The sequence below is a fragment of the Astatotilapia calliptera genome, chromosome 15 (assembly GCF_900246225.1).
Source record: "Astatotilapia calliptera chromosome 15, fAstCal1.2, whole genome shotgun sequence".
Taxonomy (NCBI): domain Eukaryota; kingdom Metazoa; phylum Chordata; class Actinopteri; order Cichliformes; family Cichlidae; genus Astatotilapia; species Astatotilapia calliptera.
In genome coordinates this window covers 13,028,548-13,045,819 of record NC_039316.1, presented here as the reverse complement: position 1 = coordinate 13,045,819, position 17,272 = coordinate 13,028,548, and the positions used below count along the sequence as shown (strand labels likewise).

Sequence of the window (17,272 nt, the reverse complement as noted above, 5' to 3'; positions counted from 1 at the left end):
GTAGGGCTCACTTACATCTGTTGTGTTTTAGACCAAATTTGGTTGAATTTTGCTGCATATTTTCGTTTATTGTGGTTTTAGATGAATACGTTCATCTATTGCAAAGACAGACGGCTGATAAAGATGGGTTTATATTATAAAAACCATCAGTTGGCATTCTCAGTATTCTTCTCTCTTGGGTTTGTTTCTTGTTTTCTAAACTGGTTGTTCCAAACCATTTGGTTAATGACGGAAACTCTCCGCTCTTCGATGTCTGTCAGGTGGATATTGCATTCTGTCACACTGGTGTTGTGAGACATCGCCTCCTCCAAAGCGTTCCCTCCAACCTGCACAAATGCAAACATACACACACCTAAAAGCTCTGCTGATGGCCTCAATAACCTTGAAAAACATCTCACTGCTAACCTTGCAGTTCGAAATACGGCACACTTTATAAGCTCCCCTTTGCTGCTGCTACCAGTCTTTTGCTGTTTTTTGTAAAACAGGCATTTCTATTTCTGAAACCAAGGTCAAAAATATTGATGGTACTGCATGTTGGATTTCTGCTATGTGGGTGATTTTTGATCCTCCGCAGTGTATTCCAGTCAGAGATACAATATGCAGTTAAAATCCGAAGAAGAGAGAGCATGAGAAGGGGGAATTCAGATCTACCTCTCTTGGGGAAACAACACTTACTCAGTTTTCCATTATTACATGTTTTCCCACACATATCTATGAATAATTGAAAATCCTAGTACTTTACAGCTGCTCTGTTGACTTCACTATGCTGTGTCTGCACAGGCGTTAGCATGCTTTGAGAGTTTTTCAAAATGAACCAGCATTCCAAAGCTGACAAATTTAACAAGAAGAAGTAATAAGTGGTTACAGTGAAACCATAACTTAAAATAACAGTTTCACTCTTCCTCTCTGTCAGTTAATTTTTGACAGTTTTTAATCTGCATGGCTTTCGGGATAACAGCAAACCTATCTATCTATCTATCTATCTATCTATCTATCTATCTATCTATCTATCTATCTATCTATCTATCTATCTATCTATTATTATTATTATTATTATTATTATTATTATTAATAATAATAATATCTTTGCAACTACAAATTATTTTCTTTCTTTTTTTTTTAAATCAATTATCAGTTTTATTAACTTATTGATATACTGTTTATGAGCCATGTTGACTGAATTAAAATAGGTTCTTTGGTCTAAACAGCAGTCAAAACTAATTAAAGAAGAAATAATATCACAGAATAAAAAAACGCATACACTTTAGTAGCTCGGACAGATGGATGTTTTCAACGCTATCCTTAATTGTTGCTGAGTAAAGTTCTAATAAATGAATAATCAGTTAATTATCAGTTAATTATTTTACACATGAAATTACATGAAAAGATATGATGTGGTCTTTACAAGCCTACGATGGCAATAGCCTCCTACATGGCATAGAGGACCTAGAGGGCGAGATGAAGAGAAGGGCACTATGCAAATAAAATCATTTTGCATCTACTTCTAGACAATAAGAAGAAATGTATCAACTGAATGTCTGAATTTAAAGGAAACTATTCAAATGTCTTACTTCTTATGCAAAGACGCCCAATTTGTCCATAAAATGTTATGTTTGTTAATGGTCTTTTAAGGATTCACTTTCTTGGTGGCACTTGCTTCCAGATTCAAAATACAACGTAGTTAAATCAAAAGAGAAACTTGGATGTGCATGTGAAAAGAAGGAAAGTTTTGAAGTCTAACCTTGAAATTAAAGAGTGTGTCTGTCGCCTGATACACTATATTGCCAAGTCTTCAAGATATGAAGGGGCATGGTCATTCAGGACTTTGTATGTAATTTGTATGTGCGGACAAGGATTTTAAATTCACTTTTGGATTGAATTAATTAACAAGGCAGAAACACAATCTTTCTATTCCTGTTAGTGCTTTCTTGAATATAGGGCTGTAGGGTTTTAATGTAGATTTTATCTTTGTCAACGCAAATTTCATAGGATGGTTAGGGTGCGGAATTTATACATTTTGGATAAAATGTATTCTGCAGTCCGGAGGAATGCAATCCGTTTTCTTTCAATAATAAAACAGCCACATAATAAGGAATTACAATAGACTTCTTTTTCAGCATCTTTCTGAGACAGCATGTTTCTAATTTTAGCAGTTTTCCTTGCTGCGAAAAGTAGACTTATTTCTCTCTTACCTCACCCAGTGTGTTGCAGGAGAGATTGATGCTCTTCAGGGTGTTATTCTGTGCTAACATACTAGACAGGGAAAGCACAGTAAGCCAAGTTACCCCATTGGCTCCCAGTTGCAGGTGAAGTAGGGTTTTGTTGTTCAACAAGGCCTTACAAATAGCCTGACCACCCTCATCCTTCAGACGGTTCAGACATAGATTGAGGGACACAAGAGTTGTGTTCTTGGACAAGGCATGAGCTATAGCCTTGGCCCCAGGGCCGCCAATATTGTTGTCATACAGGTTAAGGATCTCCAGCTTGCTCTTTGTGAGCAATTTGCCGATGGCTCTGGCTCCGCTGTCTCCAATCACGTTGTGAGAAAAATCTAGAGTGCGCAGGGAGGGGTGGTCTAAAAGGTACTTCACCAACAAACGACACTTTTTATCTTCAAGGTGGCTTAGATGGAGCCTAAAGAGCTGAGGAAACAGTAAGAACCTGTGATGGGTCTTTCCAAGCAACACACAAAAAATAACATGCTTACACATCAGCACCACACGATCAGATAAGTAATGTTTTATGGGTAAACATTGAAAAATTAATCAGGACACCCTCAGAATATGCTTGCCTTCATTTTTAGTGCTACAGGCTCTCAAAGTACAAAGTGGATGCTGGAAATTTGGCACTTTTTAGATCGGATTAAAATGTATTTTTTGGGGGGGATGTACCATCATAGCATTGTGTTTCTGTTGGATAAGTAGAAGAAAAACGGATGGAATAGATGTTCGGATAGACTTAAAAACTGACTATCCATACATACATCCATACATAAAAACAGTTAAAAACTATAATAAGATCAAATTTTTATCAGCTTTTTTGTTCAGCAAAATTTCTTCTATAATCAACTTTGAGCATCAGTATTGGAATATGAAATAGATAGAACTTGGTTATTCAGTCAGAAGAGTAGCAGCTCTGAGTAGAGCTGCTACTCTTCCACATTGAAAGTCCAGGTCAGGGGCTTCTGGCATCTGATTAGGATACCTAATGGATGCAGGTAAGGTATTTAGGTGTGCACTAGTAGAAGAAGGTGCCAGGGCAGACCCATTACTCACATGAGAGATTACATCTCTTGGCCTGCTTAAGAATGCCTTGGTGTCCGCCCAGATGAGCTCTGAGCGTCTCTGCTAAGACTTCTGCCCCCCGCAGCCAGAACCCAGATAAAAATTAATGGATAGATTGCAAGTATTAAAATATTACAATATTACACAAAATACATTTTTGCATTTTTTTCTGCAGAACTCTTGACATATCCTTTGATGTTGATGCTCAAAGTTGGTCACAGAAAAACAACTGCAATGAGCAACAAGTAGATTTTGACTCCTGAGTGCAACACTTGTCCTGGGTTTTAAAACTGATATTTTGCTGTAGCTTTTTGAGCTTTTTTGTTCCAAAAATATCCTGCAGCAATCCTGCAGCATCAAAATGCTGGAAAACAAAATAAGGTGCCAAATTTCAACCCAATCCCACTCCTGTTATTTGAGGGCTTGAAAAAACGTACATAGAATGGGGATTTATTTCTGCACGAAGTCGGGCGGGAGCTTTTTTCACATAGGATATCTGGAATGGGTACTATGTAATTTAATGCAATACTTACCTTTAATGTCTTACAGGACTTAAGTGCCTTGGCAAGGGACTCACAGTCCCGGTTGGTCATCTCAAACATGCTCCATTCAAAGTTCATACCACATGATTTGACTTTGTACACCAAGTGCAGCTCTTCCAGGTTTGTAAGCTTGTCAAGCAAGATCCTAAAGTCAAAGTGGTCCATACCAGATTTATCATCATCATTTGCAAGTGTCAGCTCTGATGCTTGCTCCTCATCCTCCGTCTGCGGCTCCTTGACAGGTGGCAGAAGCTGAGCAATGTTTAGCTTCTTGATGTGGTCTTTACAAAGCGTGACCATGTCTAGAACTGTCTTTGGCTCTGTTATGCCTGGAACGAAAAGTTCAATGATGTTCTCCAGCTGCCTTTCAAAAAACATTCGTTTCCAGCTTTCGCCGTAATTAGAGACGTCACAAACTTTCCACTTCTGCTCACAGCATCGCTTCCAGTAAACGCCATCTGGGAAAACATTGGCTGCGAAATGCAGAGGCAGGGAAAGGGACACTCTGTTCTGAATGAAGTCCTTCTCACTGGATGTAAGCTCTTCATATATTGGCCTTTCTGCAACAGGTATACATTTTGCAATTAAGTTCCAGCTTTATTACAAGTGAGATTATAAACTTGTGGATAATAGCGATACTAAAAACCACCTTCAAAGTTGTTCACTATGCACTGGAGAGAGAGGTTTGACAAACTGGACACTGTAGCCAGTGACCAGTCTAGATATTCAGCAATGATCCTCCTCATGTTACTGCAATCTTCACTTTGGATAAGATTAGCCCTGGAGGATAAAGAGAGGCATTATAGTATAGAGATACGGCACTTAAGTGAAATGTATGGGGAAAATACAGTGCTGTATTTGGCCCCTTCCTTATTTCTAACTTTTTTTGCATATTTGTAACATTTACATATTTTGGAACATCAAACTAAGTTTAACATTAGACAAAGATAGCCTGAGTAAATACAAAATGTAGTTTTTAAATGATCATTTCATTTATTAAGGGAAAAAGCTATTTAAATCTATCTGGCCCATCACCTTACAAATAGCCTGGTGATGTGAAAAATCTAATACCTGGTTATGCAACCCTTGGAAGCAAGAACTATAATGAAGCATTTGCAGTAACTGGCAATGAGTCTTTCACATCAGTGTGGATAAATTTGGACCCTAATTTTGGATGAATATTTTCCCAAAAGTCTTGGGGATCATCAAGGTATTTTTTGGCAAACGCGAGACGAGCCTTTGTGTCGTTTTTGTTAGCGGGGGTTTTCTCCTTGGAACTCTTGGAATGAGTCGTCACTGTCCTCTTGGAGTAACTTTGCTATGGCGGCAACTCCTGGGAAGGTTCATCGCCATTCCGAGTTTTGTCTATTTGTGGATAATGGCTCTCACCGTGGTTTGTTGGAGTCCCAAAGCCTTAGAAACTGCTTTGTCATTGACTGATAGATCTCAATGACTTTGTTTCTCAACAGCTTTTTTCAACCGTGGCATGGTGTGTTACTTTTTGTGGTCTTTTAGTCTACTACAATGATCACTGCAGTGATCAGTCCTGGGTGTGAATAGAAAATTGAACTCAGCTTTCTGAAAATGTGGTTAAAATAATAATTTAACAAACGGGGTGGCAGGCAGGCCAGGTGGGTTCAAATAGCTTTCCCCCCTAAATAAAATAATAATTTATGAACTGCATCAGCTTAATTTAAATTCAGTTAACGAACTCACTTACTTTGATTACATTTTGCGATTACGTGCAGTTTTTATTTCCTAACAATGTTCGAATAAAGTTATTACAGTAATTTTACAAAATAAGTGCCAGAAGTGGACTAAAAAAATAAATAAATAAATAATGAATAATAAAAAAGAATAAGTCAATAAATAAATCACACATTTAAAGTTTCCTTCATAGACAGATATTATATTTTCAATTGTAGTTATATGGTGAGTCTAAGTAGCTCAGCTATTGGGCTATTGAGTTGCTTTTGAAGTTGGGCAGAAGTTGCTAGCTTCTGACCAATACGGTATCTTACATAGTTAGCTTAAGAGCATGTAGTCCCACCACTGTTATAGCTATCGAATAAAAACTTCTTCACGGAGCTATTTAATATTTGTTTTATGTCATTCAGTTAGATATACACAGCCTAATCCTTGTCGTATACATGCTAACATACCTGCAGTACTGGTTTAGGGTTCATCTGTTCCCATGGGAACGGAACGCAGTGAGTTTACTTTAACGTCTCTGGGAAATTTGAGTTTTTACTCTGAATGTTGACCGATACCTCGATGTACGTATAAACGTAATGTTTATACTGTTTACTGCTGTGTTTAGGAGACAAAAAAAATAAATACAAAATTTAGTAAGACACATGGAAATACGCATTTCACATGGAAATCATTTTCATTTTTGTGAGTCACCGGTTCGGGAAAACAAATTTCCGAGTTTCATGAAATGAAACAGTTTTTCTTAAATACACAAGACAGACAATGACAAGCTATAGTATTACTACTACCACTACTACTACTACTAATATTAATATTAATAATAATAACAATGAGCTGTAGAAAGAGAAGAAGAGTACAATCATAAGTTGCTTAATTTGGGAATCAAAGCTACCTGGAACAAATCGCATGTTTAAATAACATCCAGTATTTATACAACCACAGCTTTATTTTCACAGAGAAACGAGTGCTTTGTGTTTAGGTTTGCATCTGAGGAAGCAGTGATCATGCTGTGAAACACTCAGATGCCACCAAACTGCCAGATGGACCTTGGGTCTGGACCATGGGCCTTTTGGAAAAGAGCACACTGGAGTGGATCCATCTGTCTCACAAGCAACACAAAACAGGCGCAAGGCTACTGTGTAGGAGGTGAGAAATCTGTAAATACCACCTTAAGAGATTCATGGTTGTTATTAAGCAAAACATCATTTAAGGCCAAGTTATTTTACATGGATAGAGATGGAGTCACAAATTTTAGAGTCAGCTGTAGGAGCTAATTGCACTGAGAGAATGAGATGTTTGAATTTGACACCACTGTTATCACATAAGCCACAAATTACACTTAGAGCATTTTTTCATAGTCTGAAAAGCATTGTAGCATAGTAAAGACGGAACGAGAGTGTGTAGACTTGCTGCTTTGATGCAGTGGAAAGATGTAACACTTAATTTCATACATTTGTGTGAATCTTTGCTTTAAAGTGCCCGAATCAAATACCAAGTAGATGCAGGATAAATTTGTTCCTTGAATTAATCATCTGTGGACTTCATCAGCTTTCATCAGTTGTGTAACATTCAAGCATGGATGAAAGCAGGTACATGATGCTGCAATCCTGACTCTGCTCCCCATATGCTAGGGCAGAGAGAGCGTGACTGAGTAACAGTTAGATAGCTGTTACTGGCATCGTGAGGTTGCTTCCAGGAGTCGGATGGCGGCTCGGATGGAGGAACGAGAGGCTCCAACTGTAGCCCCAAGGCAGTCCATCACTGTCGTCCTCGTGTAACGCGGTCCGACAGACACACGCGTCCCTCGTACTCCGGCTTTAATGGACTGGCGTGACATCAGGCATCCACAGCACAGAAGGCAAACTCACTCTGTGGGCTGCTGTCCCAGTGCTCTCTGTGGAGTGAATCACAGTGTTCGAAGGGAGGGGTTGTCACTGCACCACATAAGAGGTGCACATGTTTACTGATCAAAGTGGCATCTCTGATGTTTTGGCATGAAGCAAACAAGAGAAATGGGAAAAACCAACCAGCTATTCAACCCTACTGTTTTCCAGAGGTATCGAATCAGAAGATGCAAAAGAAAGAATAACATGCCTGGGTACTTTTACTTTTACTTTCTGGCAATGTAAGTATTTTATTTTTAAGATATAATAATAATTAATTTAAGAATGTGTGAATATTTACATTGGAATCTACCTTTTCCCCCCTAACAAATAGTGCAGCGCGGCAGGATATTTGCTTATACATCTTCCTGAATAATTGCTGTTTCTCAGGGATAATAAGTGATTTAGTTCAGGAGCATTAGATAGATGAAGTGATTATAGTGCAATTAAGACCTCAACCAAAGCCAGGCCATGGAGTTAACACAGGATCAAAGCTGTCTGTCTGCAGTCTGAGGACTGTGTGCATTAGCACCGGAGCAGCCGGTGCCATCTCTCTTTCATTTTCTTTCAGATCCCAAGGAGCTGTTGCATTAGTTACCAGGCAACAGAGCGTGTGTCTAATTACTAAAGGATAGAAGGATTTAGCAAAATAAAGTGCTTCTTTCCAAGATGGAAATCTATTTTTAAATGTGACGCCCACCGCTGGTAGATTTAGAAGTGTAACATTGTGAAGTAACTCATGATCTCATGATCTTTTTCAGATGACAGCTCTAATGGTCAAGGGGCATGATGACAATAAAGCCTTTTGGAAGTGGTGCCCTTTAAATATTGCCCTGTGCGCTTCAACAGCCCATGTAAACATCCTAATTTTAAAAAAAGAAACATAATCTCAGCAACTATGAATCATGCGAAGCTACTGAAAATTCCCACACTATGTTAAGACTTGAAGTCATTCAGTTGTTTGTTTATATGAGGCTGAAGCAGTGAGAGCTGAGGTAAACTGTGGAGTGCTGCCAGACTTTTCTGCAAGCCTCCCAGCTCCACAGCCTGTCTGCAAGGCAGGGCGACTCCCAGGTGACTCAGGGCATGAATTGAAGGCAGGGAGCCACAGAAAACAAATGACAGTATGTCGTTTTAAAAACATGTTGCCTTTATTTTTTCTAACACACTGAGACTTGTTAGTTTTGTTAACCTATTAAATGCAGGAGGATGTTTTCCAACTGAAGAACAAAAAGCTTAATGGATTTATGCTAGGTAACCAGCATTGATGTGCTTTTACCTCTTTTTCTTTTAATGGAAAAACAAACTGAACCAACAAAGCTGACGAAGGAGATTATGTTTGATCTCAACACTTCTATATAAGATTCAGTTTACTGGGGTTCAGTTAGCAGATCTTCTCCTGATTTCTAATCCCTGACTCACAGCCAGAAACCATGGCAGGCTATAATAAATGAGAGTAGCTCTGGAAAGTGTTACTATTACAGCATTACCACATTATAAACTGTGCTGCAGCCCATCAGCATAGAAATATTTCATCATAGGAGATTTATATCCATCCGTATATATCCATTCTCTTCCCCTTATCCAATTCAGGGTCACAGGGGGCTGGACTCTATCCCACTTGAAAGGCAGGGTCCTGATAGGTTGTCAGCCAATCCTGAGACTAACATAGAGAGACAGACCACCATTCACAGTCAGCCAATTAAGATAACATGCATTTCTTTGGACAGGGGGAAGAAGCCGGAGTACCCATAAAGAAGCCAGGCAGGCACAGAGGGACCATACAAGATGGATTTTTTTAAATAACTTAATAACTCCACAGTATTTTTTGTCATTATGTTGTGAAGTTTTTTGTTTTGTTTTTTTTAAATCTGAATGCTCCATCTGCCTATCACTTTGCTGCTGGACCACCTGAATTTCCCCAATGAGGGACAATAAGGGATATTTCTATTCTAATCTAATTAAACATCCCTTTTCCAAAGCATAAAAGAGCCACTAGATCCCCTTTTTCTGCCTTTATCTGCTTTTGATAACACAATCATTGTCTGGTCATAAGGGACTGATGTTGCTGTGGTACCAGCAACATCAGTTTAAACACATTGTTTGAACTGTGAGGCTGTTTGCGAATGTAACTTAACACCAAGGTGGCGACTTTCAAAACACAGCAGAATTTTTAGTTACCTGGGCCAGTAAATGTTAAAGAAGTAAAACGTGTATCACCAAACACACGCAGGATTTCTGTGCCACTGACAAAAGTTTGAATTCCCAGGTTTACTTGAAATATAAGGAAACAGAAATTGAACTTGAAATGCATATGAATAAACTTTATTCATTTAGTTGAAAATAAAGACAACACAAATGATTATTTTACAAAAAATAACTAAACATAAACCTCCCTGGACCAAACTTTGCATCCTCTATCCTAAATGTCCCGGGAACATTCCATGGAAAAGCGAAACTCAACAGCAGAAAAGTCTAATTCCATATTACAGCCCAGAGGAGAAAAAGGGGCTAATCCTCATCTTCATCAGAACTGTCATCAGAGTATCCGCTGTACGGAGAGCTGGACTCCAAATGGATGCTACTGTCCGTGTCCACAGACAACACGGAGCTGAGGCTGCTATCTATGGACACCATGCTGCTATCGCTGTTGCTGTCGCTGTTGCTGTTGCTGTTGCTGCTACTGTCATCATCGGGGATCACCATCACCTCTGCAGATTCAGCTGCTGTGAAACACAAAAAGGCAAAAAGTTGCATTTTGCAAACATTTCACGAGGGACTCTCAAGCTCTTTGTCAAACTTTAAAAAGATGAGATCAGCATTGCTCTGTCTTTCAAATTGGAAACAAATCTGATGAAAACTAAAACCACCAACATCAGGACCAGACGATGCTCATTTTCACCACAACTATACCGCACATTAATACACTAACTCAACTATACATAATGTTGTAGCTCCTTCTGTAGGAAAGCTCAATTTTTTTGCAATTTTAATACAGAGAAAATGCTTCATTGTGGTGCCATCTTGTGTTTGAAAAATCCACCTCTCCTCATCACAACCCCACCTGGTGCTATAGGGTGATGATTTGGGGTTGTTTTAGAGCTACGGGACCTGGACACCCTGCAGTCTTTGAGTCGACCATGAATCCTCCGTGTACCAAGGCAATCGAGAGTGAAATATGAAGCCATTTTTTGACAGCTAATGCTTGGCTGAAACTGAGTCATGCAACAAGCAATGATCACAAGCACAGCAGCAAACTACAACAAACTGTATCTGAAAAAGAACAATTAAGGTGCAATAGCCCAAAGTCCAAACCTAAACAACTGAAATGTTACAGTGGGACATTAAGAGAGTTTTGGATAAACAAATACCCACGAACCTCAATAAACTTAACAACACTGTAAAGAACAGTGGGTCAAAATTCCTCCACAACGTGAGAGACTTAAAGTCTTACAGAAAATGGTTACTTCAAGTTATTGCTGCTAAATGACTACAAGCTATAAGCTACTGAATCATGGGGTACACTTAGTTTTTCATAGGACTGAACAAAGTTTTATTTTTCACTATGAACTAAAATGTGACATCAGCATATAAATCCACAGACACCCACAGATGACACACTACTGAACTCCTCCCCGTTGAATAACCCGGCCGACTCAACAGCATCAAAGAAACATTTCACTGCTTTCCACTGACCTGATCTGATGACTTCATGGTCAACAGCTCGCTTATCTGAAACAAGGAAAACTTACTCTGAGTGGTTTGTGTTTGTAAGTGAAAGCAGACGTCATAATGCCACGCATGCATCTCTGACTGTATTTGATGTAGGACACCACTGTTAACGCACCTCTCACCTTTCCTCTCAGAGATGAGGGTCTGCCGCCTCGCCTTCATGTCCAGGCTCAGGTTTTCCACCATACGGTCGATGCAGTTGTCCAGCGCCAGACAGCGGGTCTGAGACTGGATGGCCTGCCGGCAGATGGGACACTCATCTTTCTTTTTGCGCCACTGATTGATGCAGTAACAGCAGAAGCTATGAGCGCAGTTCAGAATGACGGCCTGCAGGGGATCAACCAAGGTGATGACAGTTAGAGGCGTCTAGTATACAAATCAGCTCAAACACAAAACAACGTATAATAAGTTTCATAATAATTGCTTTTAAACTGTAATCAGCTCTACCTCAATGAAGAGCTCTGAGCAGATGATGCACTGAAGCTCATTCTCCAGCACTTCAGTCACTTGTGTAACTACTTCCTCTTTTTGGGCTCTTGCCTTTTCCTTTTCCTCCTGTAACAGATGAAATGGAGTCAAGCCTCGAAAGCAAAAGCAGGTGGAAATATGTGAAGGGAAAAAAATAAATGCATTAATTAAATATACCTTTGTCACCTCCAACTCCTTGTTTTTGGCCAAGAGAATCTCTTCAAAGCCTTGTCGGGAGAGCGCAAGTTCACCTATCACTTTCTTTTGCTAAGGATTTGTGGAAAACAAATTCACATATTAAAATGTATTCTGCTTTACCAAAATGCAAGCACTCTAAATAATAACAGCTACTGCACACAAATTAGTTTGATCCGACATACTTCTTGCAGGGCCTCTTCAAGCTGCTTTTTTAAAAGCTCCTCTTGTTGCTGCGTTTTCTGCTCCTACAAGCATAAAAGGGTGAAAGAGAATATTTTGAGTTTTGCAATTATTTATGCAAAAATTGTATTCTTTGGATTATAGGTGCAAAAGTATTGGGCCTACACTGCTTAATCTTTGGTATTTGTGAAAGAATGGACCTTTCAAGAGAGCTCACTGAATTTGAGTGTGGTGCTATTGCAACAAGTCAAGTTGGATTTATTTGTACAGCACCATTCAGACACGAGGAAATTCAGAGCACTTTGCAGAGGAATAGAAAGACACATAACCCCCCAATATGAATGCATACTCACATACAATCATGATAAAATATAATAACACTAATAACAGTGGGAAAAACATCCAAGACTAGTTTTTGTCCATCTTCTGTAGAACTGCTCATCACCATGAAACATGCTGAAAGCGTATCAGCATATCATCCCAATATCTGTGCATCTACTTTCACACAGAGGCTGTATTTACTCTCTATGTGAGCGTAGAGGCCTCTATGTTCCTCAATGGATATGCCTCCACAGACCATCATGAACGCAACACCAAATCAGTTGTGCTAAACAATGTTACAGGCAGCACAACATTTTCCAGTGTCTATCATTCGTGCTTTGGGTGAACTGCTCTCATCCATGAAAAGGAGAGACCTACCAGTTCTGGTATTCTATAGCTAATCCCAATCGGGCACCACAGCGCAGGGCAGTGAGCACAGCCCTCAGCGGAGGACGTCAGCCCCTCAGGCCACCCTTATGAGTCTGTTTCTGACTGTTTGGTCAGAGACACTCACACCAGAGGCCTGCTGGCTGTCAAATAACTAAAATTTAATGACAGATTTGATTTAAAATAGCATCTTACAAAGCAGTGCCAATCAAGCATGAACTGTCACTTGTAGGAGCTTTAAAAAAAAAAAAAGTAACAACAAGACAACAAACAGAGGCTATTTTTAAAATGGGTGCTAATGAAGGAACTCCTGTACATAAAAGACACTACAACAAAACAAAAAAACAACTCACCTCTAGCAGCCTTTTAGTCTCACTAAAAGACTTCTCTAATGTCTCCATCCTGTGCATTTTAGCTCTGAGTGTATCTAGTTGACCCCGCAGCTCCCTGACCTGCTCCTCTCTGAGCGGGTCAGCCTGTCGGGGCTCCCCCTCCAGGGAGGCGACCTGCCTCTGGGTGTTATCCACCTGCTCCCTTAAGAGCAGAATGTTCTGACTGTACCTGCAGACAATAAACAAGGAAAATAAAACTTCAGAGTAGTATTTTTCACTCATTCTTTTATTACTGGGTACATTTGTTTCTTATCTTGCTGTTACTCTGGCTTACATTTGCAAGTTGTCAAAGTCACGGGTAGCACTGGAGCCATCTGAAGGTCGTTCTGCTTGACGGTCATCTCTGCCAGGTCTGGTTCCCTCTGGCTTTATGTGACTGAGTCGCTGCTGACCTTTTAGCGGAGATAAAGGGCAGGGCACTGCCAAGGACTTGTCTGCAGAAGAGCAGCGGTAGAGTTTGGGCTTCGAGGTAGATGGCTCCACTTCTTCCATGGTCAATTTCCTCTTGGGCTTCTTGGATATGTGGGCAGATTTTGAAGTTACTCGCTCTACCAGTTTCTTTGCCAGGAAGCGTTTAATGTCTCTGAGGGGCTTCTGGACGACGACATAGTCAAACTCTGCTTTGTTTCCAATTACAGGAACTCCGAGCTGTATGGAGTCTCCGAGCCTGACCGGATGGGCTTCATCGGAAGGCAGACGAGTTCCATTCACCCAAACACCATTAAGACTCTGAGGGAAAAAAACAGAACCAAAATAATACACTGGTACAGAAACATATTTAAAACTGAATTAACTTGAGAATTTAAATGTACTTTAAAGTCACAAATGCCCAAACTTAAGCTCAGACATATTGCCATTTGCTGGAAATAACAGGACTGTAAAAAGGCATCTATGGATAAATACAAACTCATCACACGGCTGAAAGGCCACACATGCAAATATTAAGTGACCCACTAAATTTCATGGACTTTGTAGCATCTGGTATGACCCAGAGCCGTATCCCAGCTGGGAGACAGGAGTCATTTTCATGTGGTGGCATGACAGAGGTGGTCGACAGATGTCACGAAGGTACCGTGGATTGTTTGTAGTCCATGTGTCTTGTACGGGATGTTCGCACAACAAGCCTACACTACTTAAACATCCTGTCTCCAAGACATTTACACATGGTGGAGAGTAAACTGTTTAAGGATATTTCCTCACACCGAAACAATTTCAGGAGCCGTCTCAGCAGGTGATTCCACTCCTTCGTGTCCAGGACACTGAAACTCTTTTCAAACATGCAACATTTTACAATGATGTCATTCTGCCGTTCAGACTGTAGGTCATGTCCACGTTAACGTTCCCCACCACAGCTTCATTCAGAGACACATACAAAAGGGATGGGCGACAGAGCAGTTACTAATTTTTGTACATGAGATTACCAAAGACTACATAGTTGAGTTCAGAAAGCAAAATGAAAGCAAGTATGAAAGACAGAGATTTATTCATGAACTGCACGCGGATAGGCTGAGGCTGAAATGGAACAAACCGACAGGTGTTACAACCGAGAGCTTACAGAGAGAAATTTTGGACTTTTTAAGCAGATCCCAGATAAAGACACTGAAATGAACCCATAACTGGAACTGGTATTTTTCCATTGTATTGTACACCAGGATGTGTTGCATAAGTCAGTGCTAAAAATGAACACATTACTGATGCTTGTTGCACTTTTGATTCCCTACTGCAGAGAACTTCGAGTCAGTATCAGCGCTGGATTTGAATTCTTCTCTCAAAAAGGAGAACTTTCAACACATAAGGAGGCATGCACAGAAGATGTTGGTCCTCTTTGAATCTAACTTCATACGTAAACAGACATTCTTATTAATGAAGTTTATCAAATCCCACCTTAGTGCTGACAGTGAACCGGACTTTAACACACTTGTTAAAGGCCAAAACAGACTAGATTTCATTCACGAGTAAGGAAGAAAAAGACAAAACTGCAGATGAAGAAATTTACACTACAAGTAAAATACCATAGCATGGAAAGTTTGCATAAGGATGCACACTGTCTTAACAATCTTTGGGGAAATGTTCATTAAATAGCAATGATAAAATATTGGCAGTTTAACTTAATCTATTTCACATTTTCAATGCCTAACATCTAATGTGATTTGGTGTTGCTGTTGAAGGTCCTGAACCTTTGGCCTTCTGCATTTTAGTATACCTCAGAACATAAAACAGTATATGATTAGTATGGTATTGATGTTCACCTTTCATCTCATGTTTCTAGAGTTATAAGGGTTTGAAACTTTTGCTATTTGTGTATGTATAATTTGTGGTATCTGTTGCACAGTTTGACTTGTTGCAATACTTATTTTGCCGTTATTATATAAAGATGTGCGTGACAGATAAATACCACGAAAAGATTTACAGAATAACAAACTTCCTACAACACAAATGGGCAAAATTGGCATTCCCTGACATCCTTTTTTTGTGATGAACACATAAATACATAGAAAAGTTGACAATGCTGATGCTCAAGTGTATTTATGGCTTTATGTCACAGTAAACCAGACTGACTCAAAACTTCACCAAATGCCAACATAATACTGGTGGGTTTTAAAACATGAACCCATTCTTAGCTTTTAGATATTCGCACACTAATTGGGTTTGGCATAATTTAGTAATATGCGCATCATGTTTTAATTTCGTGTGGCTCTATTTATTTTATCCACGTCAGCATGCCTCCCTTAGAGAAAGTGCTGCCCATCCCTGCACAGGACTTGTACCAAAGACCTCTAGCACAGCTGTAAAATATATTTCACAATAAAGCTCGTTGTCACCTTCTTGTCTGTCACTGTCCAGTGGCCGTCTTCACTTTGCCTGAAAGTGCAGTGCAGTCTGGAGATCATTAGGGGACAGGTGGGAGACAGTAGTTGGTAGGTTACATCCACACCACGTCCAATGGTGATCTGCACAGCCAAAAATAAACATGTTAGTTAGCTCCAGTCTGCATCTCCGGTTTTATAAAAACGGACAGGGACACTCTTCAGCTTAAAACACTTCTTAATTATTAACCATAAATTGGGGGTAATGTTCCCCCAACATGTAAACTGGAATCTGCCGTGAACTTCAGCAAGCTTCATGTTAGTATAAATATAGCACGTTAGCTAACATTAGCAAGCTGCACCTCTGTGTTTTCGAACAAGCGAAGCCAGTCTGAGTTCCTCCCGACTCTCATCAGACAAAAAACCTCCGAGTCCGGATATTCATCGTCTTCAGCCGCACAGCAATCCGCCGCCGTCTCTTTATCCATCTTATCTCATTCTGTCAGCGGCCAAGTCGTCCGAAAGGACACCACTAGCTGCGCTGTTTCAGCTCCTCCGCCACATCCCGACATACTGGGAGAAACCGGAAGACATTTCGATTTCTTTCAAAATAAAGGCCACAGATGTGCTTCAACGCTTATCTTTGGACAGCCCATGAATCACTTGGATCCCTCTAAAATCATTTAGTTGTTTTTTTTTTTATTAATTCAAAATTTATTCAGCTTTTGCAGACCCAAAGTAGAAATATTACGGTGTCCATGAACATATTACAGTAGGGAGAAAACAAGACGTAGAGTTTTACGTGCGGGAAACGTTTCGTCACTCATTCAAGTAACTTCTATCTTAGCTGACTGCAGGTTTCATTCTAAACAGTGTATTCACATAATGCGAATATACTGTTTATAGAGTTGCTAATAAGGTCTAGGATTTCATTGCCTGCATGACTGAGCAACCATCAAGACAAATAAATAAATAAATAAATGAAATAACACTTTTAAATTTTATAATAAAAGGTAATCATGTGGACCCTGTTAGTGTTGTAATAACACATGTTTAACTTGAAACCTTTTAATTATTCCTACATATAATAAGTTTGTGTTCGTTAGCTTGCATTTTGTATTGCCTTAAGACACTGTAGACGTCTATGATTTCTCTTGTTTTGATCGCTTGGTAAGCACATTGAGTATAAGTGTAAAGAATGGTGCTATATAAATAAAACAGTCACAATCATATTGTATTTTATTATAAATATTATTTGGGGGGTTTTCGTTGGAGCTTGTGTTTACTGTTTTTTAAAATTCAAAACAGTGTAGTGAAAGATCCTTATACCTAAAAAGAAAAGAAAAAAATAAAATAAAAAGTGGA

The 17,272-nt window shown here is 39.5% G+C and overlaps 2 protein-coding genes and 1 long non-coding RNA gene across 5 annotated transcripts; 1 reads left to right on the top strand and 2 right to left on the bottom strand.

The window, feature by feature from the left end:
- Positions 1-42: 42 nt before the first annotated feature.
- Positions 43-6,048, bottom strand: drc5 (dynein regulatory complex subunit 5). 2 transcript variants are annotated; one of them, XM_026194202.1, is made up of 6 exons: positions 5,989-6,048; positions 4,476-4,606; positions 4,261-4,386; positions 3,818-4,155; positions 2,193-2,642; positions 43-326 (listed from the first exon to the last, which is right to left on the bottom strand). In XM_026194202.1, the coding sequence occupies exons 2-6, from the start codon at positions 4,570-4,572 to the stop codon at positions 147-149; spliced, it is 1,191 nt and encodes a 396-aa protein (XP_026049987.1). In that variant the 5' UTR covers positions 4,573-4,606; positions 5,989-6,048; the 3' UTR covers positions 43-146. The 2 variants fall into 2 exon arrangements, with proteins under 2 accessions (XP_026049987.1, XP_026049986.1); XM_026194201.1 differs by having other exon boundaries at positions 3,818-4,386.
- LOC113037283 (uncharacterized) lies at positions 6,041-11,112 on the top strand. Its single transcript, XR_003274609.1, has 3 exons — positions 6,041-6,102; positions 6,496-6,685; positions 11,025-11,112. It is a non-coding gene; the product is annotated as an uncharacterized LOC113037283 (long non-coding RNA).
- On the bottom strand, positions 9,732-16,525 carry rnf8 (ring finger protein 8, E3 ubiquitin protein ligase). Of its 2 annotated transcripts, none has more exons than XM_026194198.1 (10): positions 16,270-16,523; positions 15,923-16,051; positions 13,375-13,829; positions 13,062-13,269; positions 12,003-12,065; positions 11,800-11,889; positions 11,602-11,709; positions 11,277-11,481; positions 11,119-11,154; positions 9,732-10,148 (listed from the first exon to the last, which is right to left on the bottom strand). In XM_026194198.1, the coding sequence occupies exons 1-10, from the start codon at positions 16,393-16,395 to the stop codon at positions 9,934-9,936; spliced, it is 1,635 nt and encodes a 544-aa protein (XP_026049983.1). In that variant the 5' UTR covers positions 16,396-16,523; the 3' UTR covers positions 9,732-9,933. The 2 variants fall into 2 exon arrangements, with proteins under 2 accessions (XP_026049983.1, XP_026049984.1); XM_026194199.1 differs by having other exon boundaries at positions 10,118-10,148; positions 11,270-11,481; positions 16,270-16,525.
- Between the last annotated feature and the right edge of the window lie 747 nt (positions 16,526-17,272).

Coding starts and splice junctions, on each gene's coding strand:
- drc5 (XM_026194201.1), bottom strand. CDS start 4,572: ATGAGGAGGATCATTGCTGAATATCTAGACTGGTCACTGGCTACAGTG. Junction 4,387..4,475: donor CATAGTGAACAACTTTGAAG/GTGGTTTTTAGT, acceptor TACCTGTTGCAG/AAAGGCCAATATATGAAGAG. Junction 327..2,192: donor CCTGCAACACACTGGGTGAG/GTAAGAGAGAAA, acceptor GCATTTGTGCAG/GTTGGAGGGAACGCTTTGGA.
- rnf8 (XM_026194198.1), bottom strand. CDS start 16,395: ATGGATAAAGAGACGGCGGCGGATTGCTGTGCGGCTGAAGACGATGAA. Junction 13,830..15,922: donor GGACAGTGACAGACAAGAAG/GTGACAACGAGC, acceptor TTTTTCCCTCAG/AGTCTTAATGGTGTTTGGGT. Junction 11,710..11,799: donor AGGAGTTGGAGGTGACAAAG/GTATATTTAATT, acceptor CATCTGTTACAG/GAGGAAAAGGAAAAGGCAAG.